The sequence below is a fragment of the Mirounga leonina genome, unplaced genomic scaffold (assembly GCF_011800145.1).
Source record: "Mirounga leonina isolate KUSES-001 unplaced genomic scaffold, KU_Mleo_1.0 Mir_101595, whole genome shotgun sequence".
Lineage (NCBI taxonomy): Eukaryota > Metazoa > Chordata > Mammalia > Carnivora > Phocidae > Mirounga > Mirounga leonina.
Genome location: NW_023270158.1, coordinates 5,795,743 through 5,818,146, shown reverse-complemented (window position 1 = coordinate 5,818,146; position 22,404 = coordinate 5,795,743). Strand labels below are relative to the sequence as shown.

At 44.9% G+C, this 22,404-nt stretch overlaps 1 protein-coding gene across 1 annotated transcript in view; it reads left to right on the top strand.

Moving 5' to 3' along the window:
• The first annotated feature begins 8,717 nt into the window (after positions 1-8,717).
• MAP7D2 (MAP7 domain containing 2) overlaps positions 8,718-22,404 on the top strand; it is a 111,430-nt gene continuing 97,743 nt past the window's right edge. The window contains exon 1 of the mRNA XM_035000550.1: positions 8,718-8,844. Coding sequence (XP_034856441.1) covers positions 8,718-8,844 — 127 coding nt within the window. The remainder of the gene's footprint in view (positions 8,845-22,404) is intronic.

Here is a 22,404-nt window from a genome sequence, read left to right as displayed (position 1 = left end):
GCTCCTTACCTGTAAGAATGGGGGTGATGAGAATAGTACCTGCAGAATTGGTGGGAGGATTAATTATGTCTCCATAGGTGTATTGCACCTAGAGCGGTGTCTGCCGCTTTTCACTTGGTATCCAGGACTGTGTAAGAGCAAATATGCACATCTTTTATATTCTCTATTTACTATTTCTTTCACTTGCAGTCTTTGGTTCCTATAATAAAAGAAACTAGTAGAATATATATATTCATATATTCATGTTGACACAATATATAAAATAATGTTACCACCCTCATTTAATTCAGCATAAGACTAACAAGTCTCTAAATTGCTTAAAGATGGATGTTTTGCAAAATACCAACTATATTTCTTTAGAGAAAGTTTATAGTTATTAATATTGATAGCTCTGGTCATATTTCATTCTTAAGTCTAATGAGTTCTTTTACTATATAGATTCATGACAGCTAATTAGTATTGACTGATTTGAAGATTTGGACTTATGTAAAAAAGTCCCATCATTTGGACTTATGTAAAAAAAAATGGATGCAAACTATTACAATTAGAAAATAAAATATGAAATAACTTTTAACCGTATGCAGTTGATTCTTTTTGCACTGTTTGACTTTTTAACTATTTAAACTTCATGATTCTTTTCTGAAAACCAATTGTGATTGAGGGAAAATGTATACTTTGTGTTTTATTTTTGTGTTTTTGGTTGTTTGATTTGAATGAATACATTCAGACTCCAAATATGGGGTTGCATTTTTGTGGGTGAGTGAGTTTGTTACAAACCTGTGCAGAAGACGTTTCCTAATGGTAGATCAGTTTTCCATAATGACCTCAAATTGCCCAAATCACATTCAACGGACCTTATTTTGTGCTCTGCAGAGACCCATGGATGAAGCAGATATCCTCTGGTCAACTTGCTTACCTTTTTTTTTTCCCCAACCTGCTCACTTTTTTAAAAAACGTCTTTTCAGGATGCCTGGGTGGCTCAGTTAAGTGTCTGCCTTCAGCTCAGGTCATGATCCCGGGGTCCTGGGATCGAGGCCCGCATTGGGCTCCCTGCTCAGCGGGGAGCCTGCTTCTCCCTCTCCCCTTGCTCCTCCTCCTGTTCATGCTCTCTCTGTCAAATAAATAAATACAAATGTCTTTTCTGTTTGAATCCGGGCTTTGTTCAGTTCACAACTTAATAATGAGCAGATCAAAAAGTAGGGACAAAATCTGACTTAAGTCCCCTATACCTGATACTCCGTTGCTGATTTGGTCCACTGGAGTATTAGGTATAAAATTAGTTGGATTTTTGCAAATTTAATAAAAACAATGCATATTTATGATTTTAAATACCTTAGAAATCTAAGAATATTTGGAATTTTGTTAAGAAAGGTTATCTATCAGAAGCAAATACAGAAACAATCTTCTTAAAAAGCCCAGTTTTACAGGGCGCCTGGGTGGCACAGTTGGTTAAATGTCCGAATCTTGGTATTGGGTCAGGTCATGATCTCAGGGCCATTAGGTCGAGCCCCGCATTGGGCTCCGAAGTCAGTGAGGAGTCAGCTTCAGATTCTCTCTCTCTGCCCCTCCCACTCATGCTTGCTTATACGCGCTCTCAAATCTTTTTAAGTCAATTTTACTTAAGAATGCCCCTCAGTAGCAATAAAAATTATTACTCTAATTAAATCCAGCCCTTGAGTTCACACCTTTTTAATATTGAATGTGACAAAGTAGGAAGTGCTACATAAAGCACTTCTGCATACTGTGAATAGTAACAGTTGTCTCGAGGAAAAACCCTTGTGTGATTGCGTTGCAAGCTGAATTGGCCACTGTTTTTCATGGAACACTATTTTTACTTAGAATTGACAAACCTGGGTTTGTGGTTATCATTTTCTCAAAAATGAATGTGATTAACATAACAAAAAAACGAAAAAAAAATAAAGTTTTGGAAAATTTGGGGTGCCTGGCTGGCTCAGTCGGTAGAGCATGCCTCTTGATCTTCGGGTCATGAGTTCAAGCCCAAGGTTGGGTTACTTTTTTAAGAAGTTTTGGAAAACAACATCCACCACTATTAGCAGATAGAAAAGTTATTTGGAAAGGAGTCTCCGTTTTAGGTATAAGGGTAGGGGTTGGCAAACTTCTCTAAAGGACCAGATAGTATTTTAGGTTTTGTAGGCCATATGGTCTCTATAACAACTACTCAGTTCTGCCATTGTATCACAAAAACGGCTATAGCAACACACATGAGTGTGTCTATATTCCAATAAAACGTGAACAGAAATAGGTGGCAGGCTACATTTCATTCATGCATGGGCTATAGTTTGCCAACCCCTGCTGGTTAAGGGTCTCAGACAAAAAATGTGAGAACTGCACTAGACTAACAACTAGATGGCATAATAGATTTTATTTCTTTTTTTAAAGATTTTTATTTGACAGGGAGGGAGAGCGGGAACACAAGCAGGGGTAGTGGGAGAGGGAGAAGCAGGCTTCCTGCTGAGCAGGGAGCCCGATGTGGGGCTTGATCCCAGGACCCTGGGATCATGACGGAGCCAAAGTCAGACGCTTAACGACCTAGCCACCCAGGCGCCCCTAGATGGTATAATAGATTTGAAGATAACCATTCAAGTGTAACTAGATTTTTAGGAAGTTAATCTAATGGAAAAAGCCCAGCACACTAATACTTCAACATATTGGCCTAAATAGAAAGTCTTTGTATTCATAGATGATATGACATACTATAAAAAATGCCAATTCTGGAGTACCTGGGTGGCTCGGTCGGTTAAGCGGCTGCCTTTGGCTCAGGTCATGATCCCAGGGTCCTGGGATGGAGCCCCACAGAGGGCTCCCTGCTCAGCAGGGAGCCTGCTTCTCCCTCTCCCTCTGCCACTCCCCCTGCTTGTGATCTTTCCCTCTCTGTCGAATAAATAAATAAAATTTTTTTTAAATGCCCCAAAGGCAAAGGAAGCAAGGGCAAAAAATGAACTATTGGGACTTCATCAAGATAAAAAGCTTTTGCAAAGCAAAGCAAACAGTCGACAAAACCAAAAGACAACTGACAGAGTGGGAGAAGATATTTGCAAATGACACATCAGATGAAGGGCTAGTACCCAAAAATCTAAAAACATTTTTTTTAAGATTTTATTTATTTATTCATTAGAGACAGAGAGAGAGAGAGGCAGAGGGAGAAGCAGGCTCCCAAGGAGGAGGGAGCCCGATGCGGGACTCGATCCCAGGACCCTGAGATCATGACCTGAGCCGAAGGCAGACGCTTAACGACTGAGCCACCCAGGCGCCCTAGTATCCAAAAATCTATAAAGAACTTAAACTCAACACCCAAAGAGCAAATAATCCAATCAAGAAATGGGCAGAAGACATGAACAGACATTTCTGCAAAGACATCCAAATGGCCAACAGACATACGAAAAAAGTGCTCGACATCACTCGGCATCAGGGAAATCCAAATCAAAACCTCGATGAGATACCACCTCACACCAGTCAGAATGGCTAAAATGAACAAGTCAGGAAACAACAGATGTTGGCAAGGATGCGGAGCAAGGGGAACCCTCCTACACTGTTGGTGGGAATGCAAGCTGATGCAGCCACTCTGGAAAACAGTATGGAGGTTCCTCAAAAAGTTGAAAATAGAGCTACCCTATGACCCAGCAATTGCTCTACTAGGGATTTACCCTAAAGATACAAATGTAGTGATCCGAAGGGGCACATGCACCCCAATGTTTATAGCAGCAATGTCCACAATAAGCAAACTATGGAAAGAGCCTATATGTCCATCAACAGATGGATAAAGAAGATGTGGTATATATACACAATGGAATATTATGCAGCCATCAAAAAATGAAATCTTGCCATTTGCAATGACATGGACGGAACTAGAGGGTATTATGCTAAACGAAATAAGTCAATCAGAGAACGACAAGTATATGATCTCACTGATATGAGGAATTTGAGAAACAAGACAGTATCATAGGGGAAGGGAGGGAAAAAAGAAAACAAAATCAGAGAGGGAGACAAACCATAAGAGACTCTTAATCTCAGGAAACCAACTGAGGGTTGCGGAAGTGGAGGGCGGTGGGAGGGATGGGGTGGCTGGGTGATGGACATTGGGGAGGGTATGTGTTGTGGTGAGCGCTGTGAATTGTGTAAGACTGATGAATCACAGACGTACCCCTGAAACAGATAATACATGTTAAATAAAAAATTTTCTTTGAAAAAAAATTCCAATTCTCCCCAAAGCAATCTATGATTTCTTTCTTTTTAAGATTTTTATTTATTTGAGAGAGAAAACAAGCATGAGCGGGGGGCAGAGGCAGAGGGAGAAGCAGACTCCCCGCCAAACAAGGAGCCCAACATGTGGCTCAATCCCAGGACCCTGAGATCATGACCTGAGCCGAAGTCAGACGCTTAACAGATTGAGTCACCCAGCTGCCCCTCTGATTTAGACATAATCCCGATTAATATTCAATCATGATGGGGGAGTGTTGTAGAAAAACAGATTCTTGGGGCGCCTGGTGGCTCAGTCATTGGGCGCCTGCCTTCGGCTCAGGTCATGATCCCAGGGTCCTGGGATCGAGCCCCACATCGGGCTCCCTGCTTGGCAGGAAGCCTGCTTCTCCCTCTCCCACTCCCCCTGCTTGTGTTCTCTCTCTCACTGTGTCTCTCTCTGTCAAATAAATAAATAAAATCTTTAAAAAAAAAAAAACCTGATTCTAAAATAAGTTCATATGGAAGTCATGAATTTCTAAGAATTCTAAAAACGGGAAAGAGGACCTCTTGGTCAAATAACAAGTCACACCATAGTGACAAACAGATGCAGTAACAAAAACAGAACAGAGAGCTCAGAACCAAGTCCATGTATATATGATAATTTGATATATGATAAAAGTGGTTTTGAAATATGGGGGAAAGGATAGATTATTTAATGGATGGTGCTGAGAAGCTACACTTTACAGAGAGAAGTAAATAAAGATCCCTATCACACCATAGACTGAAAGTAAATTGCTTTAGAGTAGAGGTATAGATGATCTCGGGGCCAGGGAAATATAAAACAATACCTCTTTGATCTTTGTTACTTCCTTCTAACTATGTGAGGACTGCAGTTTGAATTTATCCCTTTCCCCCTTGACTCCCATCTCCACGGGGATTGAAGGGCTGCAATAAACATCCCATAATTTGGCCTTTTATAGCTGCATTTAAAAAAATACCTCAAAGTACAAACCATAAGGTGAAAAGTTGATTAATTTTTTTAACGATGGGAAAGACTAGGATCAAGAATTATGGATGGAGGGGCGCCTGGGTGGCTCAGTCTTTAAGCGTCTGCCTTCGGCTCAGGTCATGATCCCAGGGTCCTGGGATCAAGCCCCGCATCGGGCTCCCCGCTCAGTGGGAAGCCTGCTTCTCCCTCTCCCACTCCCCCTGCTTGTGTTCCTGCTGTCGCTCTCTCTCTCTGTCAAATAAATAAAATCTTTAAAAAAAAAAAAAAAGAATTATGGATGGATGCTAAATCTTAGGAAGTTTTGACAAGGAGTAGGATATTTGCATGGCTTTACAGTGCCTCTCCACAGATTGCGTATTAGTACCTCTACAGTGGTTAAAGTGGCAGCCAATTAGGTAAAATTATTGTATCCATGTTATATTTACTGAGGTTGATAACTAGTATGGTTGTCTAAGAGAATATTCTTATTAGGCAATACACTTTGAAGTAATAAGGGCTAAAGGGCCATACATATGTATGCAATTTACTCTCAAAACCAGTTGAGGATAAAAAGATAAATCACATAAGTGGGGTAAAATGTTAACAATAGGTGAATCCGAGTTAAGAGTATATGAGTGTTCTTTGTAAACTCACAACATTTCTGTAAGTTTGACATTATTTTCATATAGGAAGCTTTATAAATGGATGGATTTGGGCATAAAAATTAAGGAATTTTGCTAATCTTAGAAAAGGTTGGGGAGTCTGGGTGGCTCAGATGGTTGGTTAAGTGGCTGCCTTCAGCTCAGGTCGTGATCTCAGGGTCCTGGGATCGAGCCCCGCGTCGGGCTCCCTGCTCAGCAGGAAGCCTGCTTCTCCCTCTCCCTCTGCTTGTGCTCTCTCTCTCAAAATGAATAAATAAAATCTTTAAAAAAAAATAAAAGGTTAATTGACTAGTGTGAATTTGCAACATTTAAACCTATAAGGAATTATCTAGAATACAAGAAACTCCTGGAAATCGGGAGCCTGGATGTCTCAGTTGGTTAAGCGACTGCCTTTGGCTCTGGTCATGATCCCGGGGTCCTGGGATGGAGTCCCACATCAGGCTCCCCCTACTCTGTGGGGAGCCTGCTTTTCCCTCTCCCTCTGCCTGCCACTCCCTCTGCTTGTGCTCACTCGCTCTCTGTCAAATAAATAAATAAAATCTTTAAAAAAAAAAACTGGAAATCAACAGGAAAAAGACAAGTAGACTAATAAAAAGATGGACAAGGATCGAGTAGGCAATTTAACAAGAATAAACCAAGGGGCACCTGGGTGGCTCAGTCAGTTAAGCTGCCTACTCTGGATTTCAGCTCAAGTCATGATCTCAGGGTCCTGCGATCGAGCCCCACCTCAGGCTCCTCCTCCACCGGGAGTCAGCTTGAGGATTCTCCCTCTCCCTTTGCCCCTCCCCCTGCTCGTGTGCTCTCTTTCTCTCTCTAGAATAAATAAATCTTTAAAAGAAAAGAGTAAACCAGAATGAATGACCTATTTCTAATTTGTATACAGCTGCAATGAATAGATGTTGACGATTCCAAGCAAGGAAAAACAGTGATAGCTATTGTGCAATTATCATTTATATAAATTAATGCCATGCATATCTTCACGACACTATATATTTGGAAAATGGAGCTACAAAAATAGTGAGGTGCCTATGACTGGAGGAATGGAAGTGGGAATAGAAAGTAAAAATAGGGAAAAAATAGAATAAAAGTAGGATGGGGTGCTATTCCGGCATGTCAGCAAGACAAGAGCTCAAGAGTTGGATGAATTATGAACTACTACCCAAGGTCTGTAAGAAAAAATGAGGGTGGGGGGAGTGAAGATGGCTCCCATGCCCTAATTAACTTGGCTCAATCTTACTTGGGTTAGAAACTGTTTTCTTTACAGCCAAGGGACCAGCTCCCACTTGCCTGCTTTCTTGCCCATTTGTGTCTAAAATCCCCTTCTGGCTTTCTCACCACGGTCACGCCCTATTCCCAGCGCACCTTTGGGAGTGCCACCAACACGTTCGTCATGTTTTTCTGCCACAAAGGGACTCTCCAAGCTTCTCACTACTAATTCAGATGCTGGTTCCTGAGGGTTTGAGTTTGGTGGGTTTTTAAAAATTCGTATAATTTACAGGTCACCCATTTAAAATGTACAGTGTAATGGTTTTTAGTGTACTTATGGAGCCAAAAAACGTTCTAGAACGTTTTTTTATCATCCCCAATAGAAATCTTGTGCTCTTATTCAGCTTAATTCCGTTTTTTAATCAGGCATTTATCTCTCCCCCAGGGGTGGGAGTTAAAACCTCAGAGGGCTGGTCACTGTCCCAACAGAGAAATGTGCAGCCTGGGGCCCCACTGAAATCAGTTATCACTTGGCAGGCTATACCTGGGTAAACACCTGGAAGCTTGAACTGGCGCTATGCAAAGATATCTTTTTCAATATGTATGTTTCTGAAAAAGTGATAAGGGGAAAAGGATGTCCAGGAGAACCCCATCATCACCACTACACACACACCCTTTCCCGACCTCTACTCCTGAGGCTACTACACGTTTAACAGTTTCTTGTGTGTCGTCCCAGCAGAGATTTCTCAACTGGGCATTATTTTCTCCCCCGGAAAAAAGGAACCATAGAGTAGCTGTCGGTGGAATCTGCCAGGGAGTGAGGGCATGGTTGGAAGGCGGAAGGTTGGAAGTCGTAGGTCCCTACGATTGCATGCCCCTGCCCTGCCTTGAAGGTTGACCAGCAGGCTTACTGTAGAGCCGTCCTGGGTCGCCGCACGTCTTGGCTGGGCTGAGGGAGAACCTAGCACAGGCCGCCCATCCACCTTGAGAACTGAAACCTAATGCGCTTGGCGGGAGGGTCGGTTGGGCGTCTGCACCAGTGGCACCTGCCTGAGGCCCTACCCAGGAACTGTTTCCAGAGCAGCAGTACTGAGTGTGTATGTGTGTAGACGCCTAGTGTGTGTGAACGTGTGCATGCTGTGTGAGGACGTGTGTCCACGGTGTGTGAGAACACGTGCGTGCTGGGTGAGCACGTGTGCACGTGGTATGTGTGCACTGTGTTCACAACTCTGTGAGGATGCGTGCATAATGTCAGAAACTGCATCTTATGTGTACAACGGTTTGAGTGTGCGCACACTGTGGGGAGGTGCGTTTACACTGGTGTGTACACACTACGTGTAAGCAGTGTCTGAGGAACCATGATGCTTGCGCGCTGTGTGAGGACTGGTGTGCACATCGAAAGTGCGCGCGGTTTGTGCGCGTTCTGTGAGAACTAGCGCGCACGCTGCCCGTACCCGCCGCGTGCATGTGCCCTGTGAGGGCCGGTGTGCCCCCCGCATGTGCACGCGGTGCGCGTGCGCGGCGTGAGAACCGGTGCGCACTTCGCACGTGCACGCCCTGTGCGCACGCTGTGTGAGGAGGACGCGTGCGCGTGCGGGTGCGCGCCGGTCCGGTGCGGCGCGGCGGCTCCGGCAGTGCGCCTGTGCGGCCAGCGGGTCCCGATGGAGCGCGGCGGCAGCTGCGGGGTTGGAAGCGGGACGGAGGGGGCTGCGCGGGGACCCCCGCTTTCCGGGAAGATGGCCGAGTCGGGCGCGGTGCGGACCTCCCCGCCCAACCACCGACCTTCAGGTAGGGCCCCCGGGGTGCGGCGGGCGCGTGGGGGCTTCGGGTCCCCCCCCGGGGGGCGGGGCGGACCCACCGTGGGCCGCGCAGGGCAGCGGCTCTGGAGCGCGCGGGGCTGGGACGCAGCGCGGTGCTGGGCTAAACGCCCTTCTGCCGGCCGGCGGTCGACTGGGTGCGGTACCCAGGGTGGTGACGCTCGCGGTGCCGGTGGCAGGGGCCCCTCTCAGGTGGCCTGAGTGAGTGGGTGCAGTTGGGGGTGGCTTAGGGTGGGTGGCAAGTATGTTTGGTGTGGGGAATCTGGGCCCACGCTGGGTGCCCCAGGGGTCCCGGGGGACCGGCCCCCTCTCGGGGAGCAGCCGGCGTGGGGGGCACTGGGGAAAGCTGAGCGGGCTCCGGGGGGTCGCCGGGGCCTGCGCGCTCGCCTACTCTGCGTCTTGGGAAATGCGCGCGAGCGGCAGCTGCAGCCGGCCCTGAAGGTGGCCCGGCTTCTTGCTTCGCGGCATCCCGGGGGCAGATTCGGCACATCACCTACTGACAGGGGCGGAGCGCCGTCTGGGCGGCCGGGCGCGAGCCCCGGGCCGGGTTCCCCCGCCAACCCGCAGGCGCTCCCGCAGGCCTCGGGTGTGTTGCCCAGGGGTCTGGTGGGGCCGCAGGCCCCCTCGAGTGGCAGCGCGACCACTGCGTCTCCCAGCCCGCGAGGCTGCAACTGCTAGGAGCTATGGAGGGCTGGTGCCCCAATGGGCTGCCCAAAAATGAGCGAAGCAGGGGGAGATTTTGAGGACATATGGCAGAATTTTAGATAAGCAGGTCTCATGTCTTCGACGTTCTGTAAAGTGGTTGCAGGTAGTGCGGGGGTGCAAGCAGCGAGGAAACTGATTTCCTGCTGTTTTTCCTAGCAACACTTATTTTTTTAAGTTAATGTGACCTATTTTTAAAACATTTTTTACTGTAGTATAACATGCATACCACAAAAGCGCACAGATCTTAAGTATCTGATTCGAAGAATTATCACACAGTGAAGATATGAGTATTTTATATGAGGTGAACCAAGGAAGAGAAAGAAATCAAGGGAAATGTTCTTTAGTCACTTAAAACATGCTTTTCGTGGTGGGTGGGATGTATTTTCTGATTGGGCCTTCATTTGCATCGTTCATAGGAGGAGGTGGCTTAAGTCTTTCCCAATTTGCGTTTTTCATCGTGCATTTTTAAAGGCAGAATATAACAAATATCACAGGTTAGTGATATAAATACTATAAATATGTATACTTCTATTTTCATTCTTTTTGCTTGATTTGAGAAACTCAGATGTGTCTGCTAGGAAAGAACCCAGAACCCACCAACCCACCCAGCCGTCAGAATCAGCTTTGGGAGAGGGAAACCTAGCAGAAGAAAATATTGGAAAGGTTGTTGAAGTTTGCAGTTTTATTTGGGAGTTTAAATAATAGGTTATTTCCATGTTTTAAGGGCAGGGAGGGGATTTTTGGTTGGGCTTGCAATTTATCTGTGGAATTTAAATTTCTTTGAAGGAACTTAAGAAGGGGGCATTCTTACTAAGCCCTAGTAGGAAACTTTATTGTAGAACCATTTAATGCATTCTCTACTGATATTAAGATTAGCTTAAAGCTGTTTTCCTTTATTTGAAACTGGAACTGTAGAAACGCATGTGAAGGTTTAAAATATTACACTTACATGCGTTACAGTTGGTGTGGAAAAATTGGGAGTGTTCAATTTAGGGGCCAGGTAGTACCATGGTTTGTTCTTTTGAGGGCTAGTGAGGCCAGTTACTTAGAAAAATAATATCCTCAGTAAAATCTGAATTACTGAGGTTTTATTATAGTCCGTTCTGGATGCTGATTATTCTTGGTTGCCCAGAGGCCTTATCATTTGGGACCCATTCCTAATGAGATTCAACCTGCACATCTGGGGGATATGAGTTGGTGAGTGGTTTTCCTAGGAACTGTTGTAGAAGGTGACTAGGGAATACCTCTGGTGGTTTGCTTTAACAACAGGTTCTTCCAATATTGAAATCCTGTGCACGTTCCCATTACCCACCAGTGATCCTTTTTTTCTTTCCTTTTATTTACCCCCAGGATGGAAATTAGCAAATTTACTGTTCTTTCTAGTGCTTTGTTGTATGCACCGTTTAACTAATGACGAGCAAACCCTTGTTGCTTGGATCTGCTTACATACCTTTAGCCGGCAGATAGAATCACCGGATCTCAGCTGTCAGACTGCCTCAGTGTCACACAGATCCTGTGCTCCCCTCAGCCTGAAATGCCCCCTTCTTCCCTTTTCCCTTTCCAGGGTTCACTTCCTCCCTCTAGGCTCCTCTCAGTCAGAATTAAGGAACTTCTTATTGTCTGTGCCTGAGGCACCTTCAGCAAAACACTCTTTTTTTTTTTTTTTTTTAAAGATTTTATTTATTTATTCATGAGAGACACAGAGAGAGAGAGAGAAGCAGAGGGAGAAGCAGGCCTCCCGCTAAGCAGGGAGCCCGATGCGGGACTCGATCCCAGGACCCTGGGATCATGACCTGAGCCGAAGGCAGACGCTTAACCATCTGAGCCACCCAGGCACCCCAGCAAAACACTCTTATTCTGCCTGTTACATTAACCATCCAGCTCCTCTCAGCAGGCCGCCGTTGAGTACCCACTGTGAGCCAGACCCTGTGCTGGTGGCTTCTGCTGCTGCTGAAGCTGAGGAGATGGAGCGCCAGAATGCCTGGGTGTGAATGCCACCTCGCCACTTTCCTGCAGTCTCACCTCAGGGAAATTATTTGACATCTTGAGCTTCAGTTTTCTCACCTTTAAGATGGGATTAAGAACAACATGGGGAGGGAGCCTGGGGGGCTCAGTTGGTTAAGCGACTGCCTTCGGCTCAGATCATGATCCTGGAGTCCCGGGATCGAGTCCCGCATCGGGCTCCCTGCTCAGCAGGGAGTCTGCTTCGCCCTCTGACCCTCCTCCCTCTCATGCTCTCTGTCTCTCATTCTCTCTCTCGCAAATAAATAAATAAAATCTAAAAAGAAAAAAAAAAAGAACAACATGGGGAGACAGAAGCACTGCTTTGAGGAAGGAATTAGTATCTGTAAAGCAGTGCCTGACATGCAGTAAGTGTCAAGGTGGTTAACAGTTATTTCTTGTTATATCATCGGCTTGAGAACAAGGCCTAGGTCTAGGTTATAGGTGCCTCTCTCAGTGCCACCTGATACAGGTACACAGTAAGTCTATAACTGATGTTTAACAATTGCATTATGCTGGGAGCAGCTACAACTGGGTCCAGTGCTCAGTAAATATTCATGAGTTGGATGAAAGCAGTGTGTTGGTGGAGTTTGTGATAGTGGAATTACAAAACATGTTTCCTAAGACCTGTTGAGTTTTCCGGTGCATTCGATGGGTGAATGTTGTTTATTGAGTTGAACTCATTTGCCCATTGTTCCCTGGTAATGAGAGAATTGCTTTGAGGAAAGATGAGGTTCCCTTTTGTCCTTCCACTTGCAAGTTTTCCATCCCCTACCCTAGATCAGGAGAAAGTAGGAGTGCAAAAGTTCAGGAGACCCTCCCTCAGGGGCCAAAGTAGGGTGGGACTGAGTAGGAAAGGCTGAGAGTAGGTCCCCAAGAAATCAGAATTCTTCATCTTTTTTAAAAATTGTATTCAAGACTATTCTTGAATACTTTAGTTCTTTTTTTATAAAAGATTTTTACGTAATCTCTACACCCAGTATGGGACTTGAACCCACAACCCCTAGACCAAGAGTTGCATGCTCCACCAACTGAGCCAGCCAGGCACCCTGAACAGTTGAATTCTAAAACTGCTTGGACCTAAGAAGAGCAAGTTGAGTTTGTGCATGCATATTAACATCTCAGGTCCTCTTGGCATTAGGAAGGACCCATGGGTTATGAGGGAAAGACACCAAGTTGTGTTTGGTCTGGGGCTTCTGGCCTTGTTTAGTGATGGCACTGTGGGGCTAGGACTTGGCAGGACCGTCAGGGCAAACCGCTGAAAGTCTGCCTGACCATCAGCGGTTTCTCTTCTGATGTCCCTACCCTGGTGACACAAGTAGTCAAACTCTTTCATTTCTATTTCTAACCCTTCTTTCTCTCCAAGATTAAAAGATGTTTTCCTCTTATTCAGATGCCCCATCTTCTGGAGTAGTTTGGTTTTTTTAAAAGAACATCCCCTCTTTTATAGGAATTATATGGATTGACTTATAAAACAAGGATTTGCAGGGTTGATTTGAGCAGGAAGAGATGGGGATTTCTGGGGGATGTTGGTGCACAGTCTGGTGGGCCTTGTTGGGAGGATTTAACAGGATATAACTCGGAATGCACTCAGCTCCCAGGATGCTGCTGCTGATGATACTGCCTGGTTTGGGGGGACTATTGGTGTGCTGCATTGGCTCTGGCAGCAGTCCAAGGATTTGAAAACTTTCCCAGGAAGTGGCTGTGGTTGGGAGTAGCTGCTTTTGGGGGACTGTGGCCTGGAAGAGATTGCCCACTGCCCATCTCACATCTCAGGTGACCTCCTTCAAATGTGGAGTTGGCATCTGGGGCTCTGGGGTAGGCTAAGCTTCGGAATCCCCCTCATCCACCTCTGAGGTCTGTCTGAATGTAGGCCTTTATCTGCTTTTCCATCAGGAAGCATTTTTGCTATCTTTTTTGACTAGGAAGTTTTCCTCTTTTTAAAAGCCATGTGATTAGCAGAGGTCAGGTTGTGGCTTAAGCAAAAGGAAGACAGGTATGAGTGAGCTACACAGCCGTCAAATAGTCATGCAAAATTCCCGTGATCCTTTGGAAGAGTAGGGTGTGTCTCCAGGGTACACAGCTCCTGGCTGGCACTGGGTTCATTCACTATCTGAAAATACCTGCTCTTCCTCTTGACGCCAAATAGGCTGGCATCTGTTAGCCCCAGACAACCCTATGGAATGCTTCTTGCTCCTTTGTCATCTCCACCCTCTTCATTTTTACTCTCCTCTTTACTATGTAGTAATAACTTTAGTGAGACATTTTTTATATACATTTCACCCTTTTAAATTGCACAGTTCAATGATTTTCAGTATTTTCACAGAGTTGTACAGCCATCACCAGAGCCAATTTTAGAACATTTTCATCACTCCCAGAGAAACCCCATACCCATTAGCAGTCATTCCCCATTCCCCCTCGCTGCCCTCCCCCCAGGTACGGGCAGCCACCCATCTACTCTGTAGAGACCTCTGGGGTTCTGCCGGGCGGTCTTCAGCCTTTGGTGCAGACACATGTTCTTGCCCGGCAGTCCATGGGTGGGTCTCCTTGTATCAGAGGTTTAGAAACCATCATTCTGCAGTCTCCATCTTTCAGGTCCAATACTTGTTTCACCACAAAGCCTTGCCTTGCCACCTTCTGTGCCTTCTGGTGCTCAGCGCCTGCAAGGCAGCAGACCCTGAATGTAATCTCCCTCCCAGACAGCCTGCAGTTACACACTGCACATGTGTTCATTTTAGCTCCTCAAATGGTAACAGCTGCCAATTGTTGAGCACTTATGTGCCAAGCACCATTATAAGCACTTGTCGTACATTATTTTACTTTATTCCTTACCACCACTCTTTATACTGTTTTTTTTTTCTGTTTTTATCCTCATTTTAGAGATGTTTCAATTCTCTATTGCTGCGTAGCAAACCATAACTTACTATTTCTCACGATTCTGGGGGTTCGTTGGGCTCAGTTGATTGGTTTTTCTATTCCATGTGGTGTCAGCTGGAGTCGCAGTCATCTGGGAGCTCACTTGGGTTTGTAATGTCCAACATGGCCTGTCATGGGCCAGGTATCTAATCACAGGGAGTCAGTCCTGGACTTCTCACAGCATAGCAGCTGTTCTTCAAGAGTGAGGAAGCAGAATTTGCCAGTTCTCTTAACGCCTGGGCTTGGAAGTCCCAGAATGTCACTTTTCCTGCATTCAGTGGCTAAAGCAAGTCGCAAGGCCCGCCCAGATTCAAGGGGAGGGAGCTAGATTCTACCTCTTGATGTGAGGAGTGGCAAGCACCTACAGGTAGAGGAGGAATCTCCTTTTTTGGAGATTCTCTACTGCAACAGGTATGTTGAATGTAAAAGAGGTTAAATAATTTGCTCAAGGTCATATAGTAAGTGGCAAGCCAGTGTTTTTGACTCCAGAGTTAAGTATTTTTAACCTTCATGCCACATGTGCCTTCCTAGATAGATTATAACAAACTCCTCTCACACACCAAGTGAGCTCCCAGCTTACTGCGACCCCAGCTTACTGCGACTCCAGCTGACACAACTGTACCCCTCTTGAGATCTAGCTCAGTACTCTAGGTCCACATTTTATAAGGATTTTGTGTGCCTTTTCCTTAGTATACAGTTTTTCTCCCCAAAGGTAATGAGGACCCACATTTCTTAGAATTACAGCAAAAATTTTCTAAATTAAAATGCTTAGAGGAAGAAAATTTCCATTTAACAGGATTTCTGGTTTGCCAGGAATCAACTTCCTACTCTCTCTGTGCCAGCCTTTATTGTTGGGCTCTGGAAGATCTCCTTACTACACTTTTATGTCTTAGGGCACTGTTGGGTATGACGGAGGATTGCAGTTCTTGGGTTATCACTCCAGAAGGCCCAGGGAAGATTCTCTTATACTGTAGGCCAGTGTGTCTCAAACTAATTCTGGTGACCAGTTTGGTTTTTGTTTCTTGTTTCTAATTTCCAATCTGTTGTTGACCAGTATCTTGGCAAAATAGAATAAAACAGACTTACTAGAAAAATAAAATGTAAAGGACATGGAAAATATAACTCCTGATTTTTAAATATTAGATAGTAGATTCCAAGGCATCAGTGGATATTAGATTAGTCTGTCAAATTGCTATCAATGTTTCTAAATGCATGCTCTCAATGTATGTCCTTATTGTGAGTGATAACGAACAGTAAGGAGACTGGCACCCATTGACAGGCCACACTCTGAGTAGCTCTGCCCTGGGCTAGCATTTCCCAAAGGGTGTGGTACACAAGAGGGTTTTAGGTTACATATGGACCGATTTATCTTTTCAATTTTAGGTTAATAGTTGTGGGATTTTTAAATTGTATTATAAAAATACAACTAGTACATCAAACTGTAATTTCATGAATATTTTCAGAATGAGTAGAAAATGAAAAGAACTCAATTTAAAGAAAAAATAATAACAGTATAGGTTGGTGCTGCACAGTCCAATTAGGTGAATAGATAATACACCTAGTATGCTAGCCGTATATATAATCCTAGGTGAATAGATAATACAATCTAGGTGAATCTAGGTGAATAGATAATACACCTAGTATGCTAGCCGTATATATAATCCTAAATTTTCTAGCAGCTGCATTTGAAAAAGTAAAAAAGAAAAAGGCGAAGTCATTATAATACAATTTATTCAGGGACGCCTGGGTGGCTCAGTCGGTTAAGTGTCTGCCTTCGGCTCAGGTCATGATCACAGGGTCCTGGGATCGAGCCCCACATCAGGCTCCCTGCTCAGAGGGAAGCCTGCTTCTCCCTCTCCCACTCCCCCTGCTTGTGTTCCCTCTCTCGCTGTCTCTCTCTGTCAAATAAATAAAATCTTTTTAAAAATTTATTTAACCCGGTATACCCAAAATACTATCATTTCAACATGTAATTAATATAAAGAATTATTAATAAGAGATCTCACAACGTATTCTTTGCTACTAAGTCTTCCAAAACCAGTATCTATTTTATGCTTTCAGCATGTCTCCATTTGGACTGGTCACATTTCAAGTGCTCAGGAGCCAACTGTGACTCGTGGCTAGCATATTGGACAGGACTCACTGATCTAGACCATTTCCATCATGGCAGAAAGTTCTTTTGCTGTAGGAATGACACCATGGTCACACAGGGCACAATGGTTTTGAGTGCTGTCGAGAGTGGTATGAATGTGTGCTGTGGTATTCAGTCCAACAGGGGTAGGCATAATGGAAATGGAAAGAGGCTTTGATAAAATGGTCTCCCCTACAATAAGGCAAAACAGGTTTAATCCCCAGGCACTTGAAGGGAGAAGCAGCATTTGCTTTCTCCAGTGTGGCCAAGTGGTAAGGTCCTCATACAAAATGTTGTCTTGGTGACCTGACACACTGTGCAAAGAGGGTAGGCTTGACTTTGTGGTAATTGTTAAGCTGTTATCAGTGGAAAGCATGGTATAATACTGATAGGAAGATGGGAGGAGACAGCAGTATTAACCAGCTCAGAATCTCCCAAGTTCAGTGTCGGGGTCCTGTGGGGAATCCTCTGGGTTAGGACGGGCTCTGTGAGGTCAGGTCTCGTCATTTCCCCCCAGAGTTGGTGCTGTGTCTTCCTAGTACCTGTTTACAGAAGTTACTTGCTCATTATGATCAGCAGGTTCCTATTGGTTGACAGGACAAACTCTGGGGACCACGTTACTGGGCAGTTCCAGTGAATTCACAGGCTGGTCCCACCCCATGTCCTGGGTTTGATTATGTGAGAGAGCTGGCACTGGCTAGAAACGGACTTAGTTGGGTAGGGCCGGTTAGCCAGCACTCACTCTCAGGGCCCGCAGGACAAGTCCCTGCCCAGACCAAGTTGTTTTCCTCCTGAGCCATTGCTCTTTCTCTCTCTTTGACACCTAAGTCTTAGAAATTAACTACTGGTTGGAGAGTCTGGGTGGCTCAGTCAGTTAAGTGGCCTACTCTGGATTTCGGCTCGGGTCATGATCTCAGGGTCCTGGGATCGAGCCCCAAATCAGGCTCCCTGCTCAGTGGGAAGTCTGCTTGAGGATTCTCTCTCTCCCTCTGCCCCTTCCCCCACTTTCATTCTCATTCTCTCTCCCTTTCCCTCTCCCTCTCTCTAATAAATAAATAAGTCTTAAAAAAAAAAAAGAATTAACTATTGGCTTAGCAAGTCCACCAGTGTGGAACCTGGGTTAGTGTGGTAGGTATATTGGCTTAACTTCCTTCTTAGCTCTAATTTTTTAATTTTTATTTTTTAAAAAGATTTATTTATTCATTTGAGACACAGAGATACAGAGAGAGAGAGCATGAGCAGGGGGAGAGGCAGAGGGAGAGGGAGAAGCAGAGGCAGGCTCCCTGCTGAGCCAGGCAGGAGCTGGTCGTGGGGCTCGATCCCAGGACCCTGGGATCATGACCCGAGCCGAAGGCAGACGCTTAACCATCTGAGCCACCCAGGGGCCCCTTAGCTCCGTTTTTTAAAAAGATTTTATTTATTTGAGAGAGAGAGAGAGAGCAAGAGCATGGGGGCGGGGCAGAGGGAGAAGCAGACTCCCCACTGAGCCCGATGTGGGGCTCGATCCTAGGACCCTGGGATCATGACCTAAGCCAAAGGCAGACACTTAACCGACTGAGCTACCCAGGCACCCCTTAGCTCTATTTTTCTATTTATTTCTGTTCTATTTTATATAAGCAGAAGGAGGGCATAAATGAATGCCTGAAATTAATAAATACAGAGCAGGAAATGCCCCTGTAGCTTGAGTGTTTTATTTACCAGGCACCTAAAACCCTTAATTAAACAGTGCTTTGTGTCCTTGTTTCAAAACACCACCTTAATATGTCTTCTTAACTTGAAATAACTATCTGAATTGTAAACTGGACAAAATGGGATTCTCCTGAGCTTATTTTTTACCCCCCCCCCCGCCCCCCGCCAAGATTCCTTTCCCCTTCCCTGAGCACCTGGGTGTGCTCTCCACTTACCAGAGAAGGAACCATCCTTGTGCATGGGAGTGGTGTTGCCTCTTAGGAGTTTTTGTTCTTTTCTACCTTAATTGTGTGTGTTGGGTTCTCTGGAGCACTCGTCAAGGGTGATAAGTGGTGGTGAAATATTATGATAGCCTTCAGTGGAAGCTTTCCTTTCACTTGGATAACTTTTCCCCCAGTGGAGATGTATGTTATGAACAAAATTTAAGTGATCATTTTCATTAGCTAGGTAACCAATATTATTTAAGCTGTTTTAGTTACATCTTCAGACTATAAGCTCTCTTTTAGAAATTACTAATTCTAATTATAGTTTTCTTACTGCAAAACGTGTTTCTGCTTTCCTTTTTTTCCCCTCCTCACCCACCTAAATTTCCACTTAACTTGATTTTGTTTTTGTCAGTCATAAATTATTTCTAAAGAATAATTGCTTCTTATTATATGTGCTGCCGAAGCGAGCACGAATAATTTCTTCTTATTAATGGTCCATTAGTTTTGACATATCCCTAATCTTCTGGGATGAGATTAGCTCTTTTTATAGTAGAACGGTCAAGAAAGCAGAATGTGGACCGTTTCACTCTACCGTGTTAGCTTTAATTTCTCTTAGTTGTCTTTTACTTTCTCTCAGTTTTGACTAAGGGACCCCAGAAGACTTGGGGTCTTTCTATTAAGGAGTACTGAATATCCTTTGTGGTACATAATTTCATCTTTATTAGTTAAAAACTAAAAGGATTCTTGGGACGCCTGGGTGGCTCAGTGGGTTAGGCGTCTGCCTTCGGCTCGGGTCATGATCCCAGGGTCCAGGGATCAAGCCCCACATTGGGCTCCCCCTGCTTGTGTGCTCGCTCTCGCTGATAAATGAATAAAATCTTTAAAAAAATAACTTAAAAAAATTAAAAGGATCCTTGCCTCTTTGGTGTGTGAAGAAGATTTCAGAGTGAAATCTTTTTAAAGATTTATTTACTTTAGAGAGAGAGAGCTGGGGGGAGAGGGGCAGAGGGAGAGGGAGAGAGAGCCTGACGCAAGGCTCAGTCTCACGACCGCAAGATTACAACCTGAGCCAAAACCAAGAGTCAGGTGCTTAACCACTTGTGCCACCCAGACACCTCTAGAGTGAATGCCTCTTATAATCAGGCCAGTTCAAGCAGGAGATACCACATGCAAGGATCCGGGCTGCCCAATAGAACTTTCCGTGAGGATGCAGATGTTCTATGTTCCACGTGGTAGCCACCAGCCACCGTGGGGCTATGGAGCACTGAGGAACTGAGTTTTTAATTGTAATTGATTTTAGATAATTTAAATTCAAATAACCACATGTGGTGGTGGCTCCTGAATTGGACTGTGCAGTTAACTAAATGTTGACTAACCTTGCCAGATGAGGATCTGAAATGAGGAATAAGTTTCAGGCCTTAAGTTACTTCAAACTCATCTATTCTTGGTTTCTCCTCTACAAGCTGTGGTACTTGGTCGTTATTCAGCCACTCTCACATGTGCACAGGCCATCAAGTACAGAACCCAGAAGTTACCTCCTGTTGTTCATATCAGATCTGTAGGGCCATGATGGAATCTAGTACCCAAGACTTATTTCTGGCTCCTGGTGGCCCTGGGGTGCCCATGGTCAGCCAACTCCTCTCTGTCCCTGCCTCATTTTTGGCTCTACAAATTGGCTGGAGGATAAATTGGATTGACTTACAAGGCATTACCAAACCATTAGATGAAACCATGAGCTGTACAGGATTTGGGTGGCCTGTGGGGAGAACTTTTCTAGTGAAAGACCGGCAGGGACTGAGACCATAGGCCTAGGCCAGAGAACCCTATGGTGGAAGGTGAGGTTGGTGAGGGCATTTGGGGGCATTGGACACCACAGCTGAATGAGTCATATTCCCTCTTCTCTAGGACATACTCACCTAAGTAGATAAGCCTCAGCTCTCTTGTTCCAGCTTGTTCTTTGCCAACTGTGGCCACATCTGTTGGCCCATGAGAAGAACTCAGTTGCTTGTCTGTAAGACGGTACACTAGGAAATCTGACTGGTGCTTTCCAACTCTTGAGATACTGTGATCCTCCACTGCCAGCTCAGGAGGCAAAGGGAAAGGGTAGGTTTTTCTTTACCCTTTTGTTATGGGGATCACAGCCAAGTAGTCTTAGAGCCAACAGACTTACCAACTTTCCCCTTAACCTCCCCCATTATGACCAAGCAGGGACTTCTGCTTTCTCCTTTATCTCTTATGACCCCATCCCTCTTGCCTGGGTTAGACCTGTCATCTGGGGCCTGACCATTATTACAAGAGCCTTAGAGGTTTCTGTCCCTCCATCCACGTCACCCTCCTGTCATGGATCCATCTTATCACTCTCTTACCTAACCACCTCTGACATTTGCCTAGCATGAGTGTAGTCTAAACTGCTGATAGGGCAGGTATGTTGAAATGGGGCTCCCACTTACCCTTCTAGCCCCCTCTCTCTGGCCAGTGACCACTTGAAGCTTGTAGCATCCAGCACACTCTGCACCCGCTTACACCTCACTGCTCATGGACATGCTCTTCCCTGTGCCCAGAATTCCCTTCCTCTCTGTATCTGCCATGTTCATCCTTTAGTACTTGTCTCACATCTCACCTCTTCCCTGAAACCTTCCCCGACCATACACTTTTGGTGGATTTTTCTTTTCTCCCCCATTTCCATTATGGTTTTGATAATGTTAATGCAGGTAAATCAGATCATGTGCAAATAAACTTGGGGTTGGCATTTGGAAACTTAAGTACACAGATCTTAAGCATATAGTGTGATGAATGTTTATTTATACACCTATATAACCAACACCCAGATCAAAAACCAACATTTCCAGCACCTAGAAAGCTTCCTCATGCCCCCTCCTAGACAGTGGGCCCCAAAGGGAACCATTGTTCTCACCTCTTTTTTTGAAGATTTATTTATTTATTTGAGAGAGAGAGAACATGTGTGTGATGGGGAGGAGCAGAGGGAGAGAGAAACTCAAGCAGACTCTGCGCTGAGCATGGAGTGCTACGCAGGGCTCGATCTCCCCACCCAGGAGGTCATGACCTGAGCCGAAATCATGAGCATCATGAGTCGGACGCTTAACCAACAGAGCCACTCAGGTGCCCCCTCACCTCTTTTCACTGTGTTTAGTTTTGCCTGTTTTTGAACTTTATTAAAATGGATTCACATAACATGCCCATTTTTATTATGGCATAATATACATAATCTAAAACTATTTTAGCAGTTTTTAAGTTCAGTGGCATTAAGGACATTCACATTGTTGTGCATCCATCACTGCCATCCATCTCCAGAACTTTTTCATCAAGTATATACTTTTTTTTTTTAAAGATTTTATTCATTCATTTGAGAGAGAGTGAGAGAGAGAGCACCAGCAGGGGGAGGGGCAGAGGGAAAAGTAGGCTCCCCACTGAGAAGGAACCCGATGCAGGGCTGTATTCCAGGACCCTGGGACCATGACCCGAACTAAAGGCAGACGCTCACCGACTGAGCCACCCAGGCACCCCAAGTATATACTTTTTTCTGTCTGGTTTTTTTCACTCAGTATTATGTCTGTAAGATTCACCCATGTTGTATATATCAGTTGTTCATTTATTTTTATTTCTGAACAGTATTACATTGTGTGACTATTACTGTAGTTTGTTTCATCCATTCTTTTGCTAATGGACACATGGGTTATTTCCAGCTTCTTATTCTTTTGACTAAAACTGCTATGAACATGCTTGTACACATCTCTTGGTGCCCATACAAATGCATCTCTATTGCTTATATGCCTCGAAGTGGAATTGCTGGGTCATAAGGTAGGCACATGTTCAGCTTTAGCAGATGGTGCCAAACTGTTTTCCAAACAGTTGGAAGCAGTTT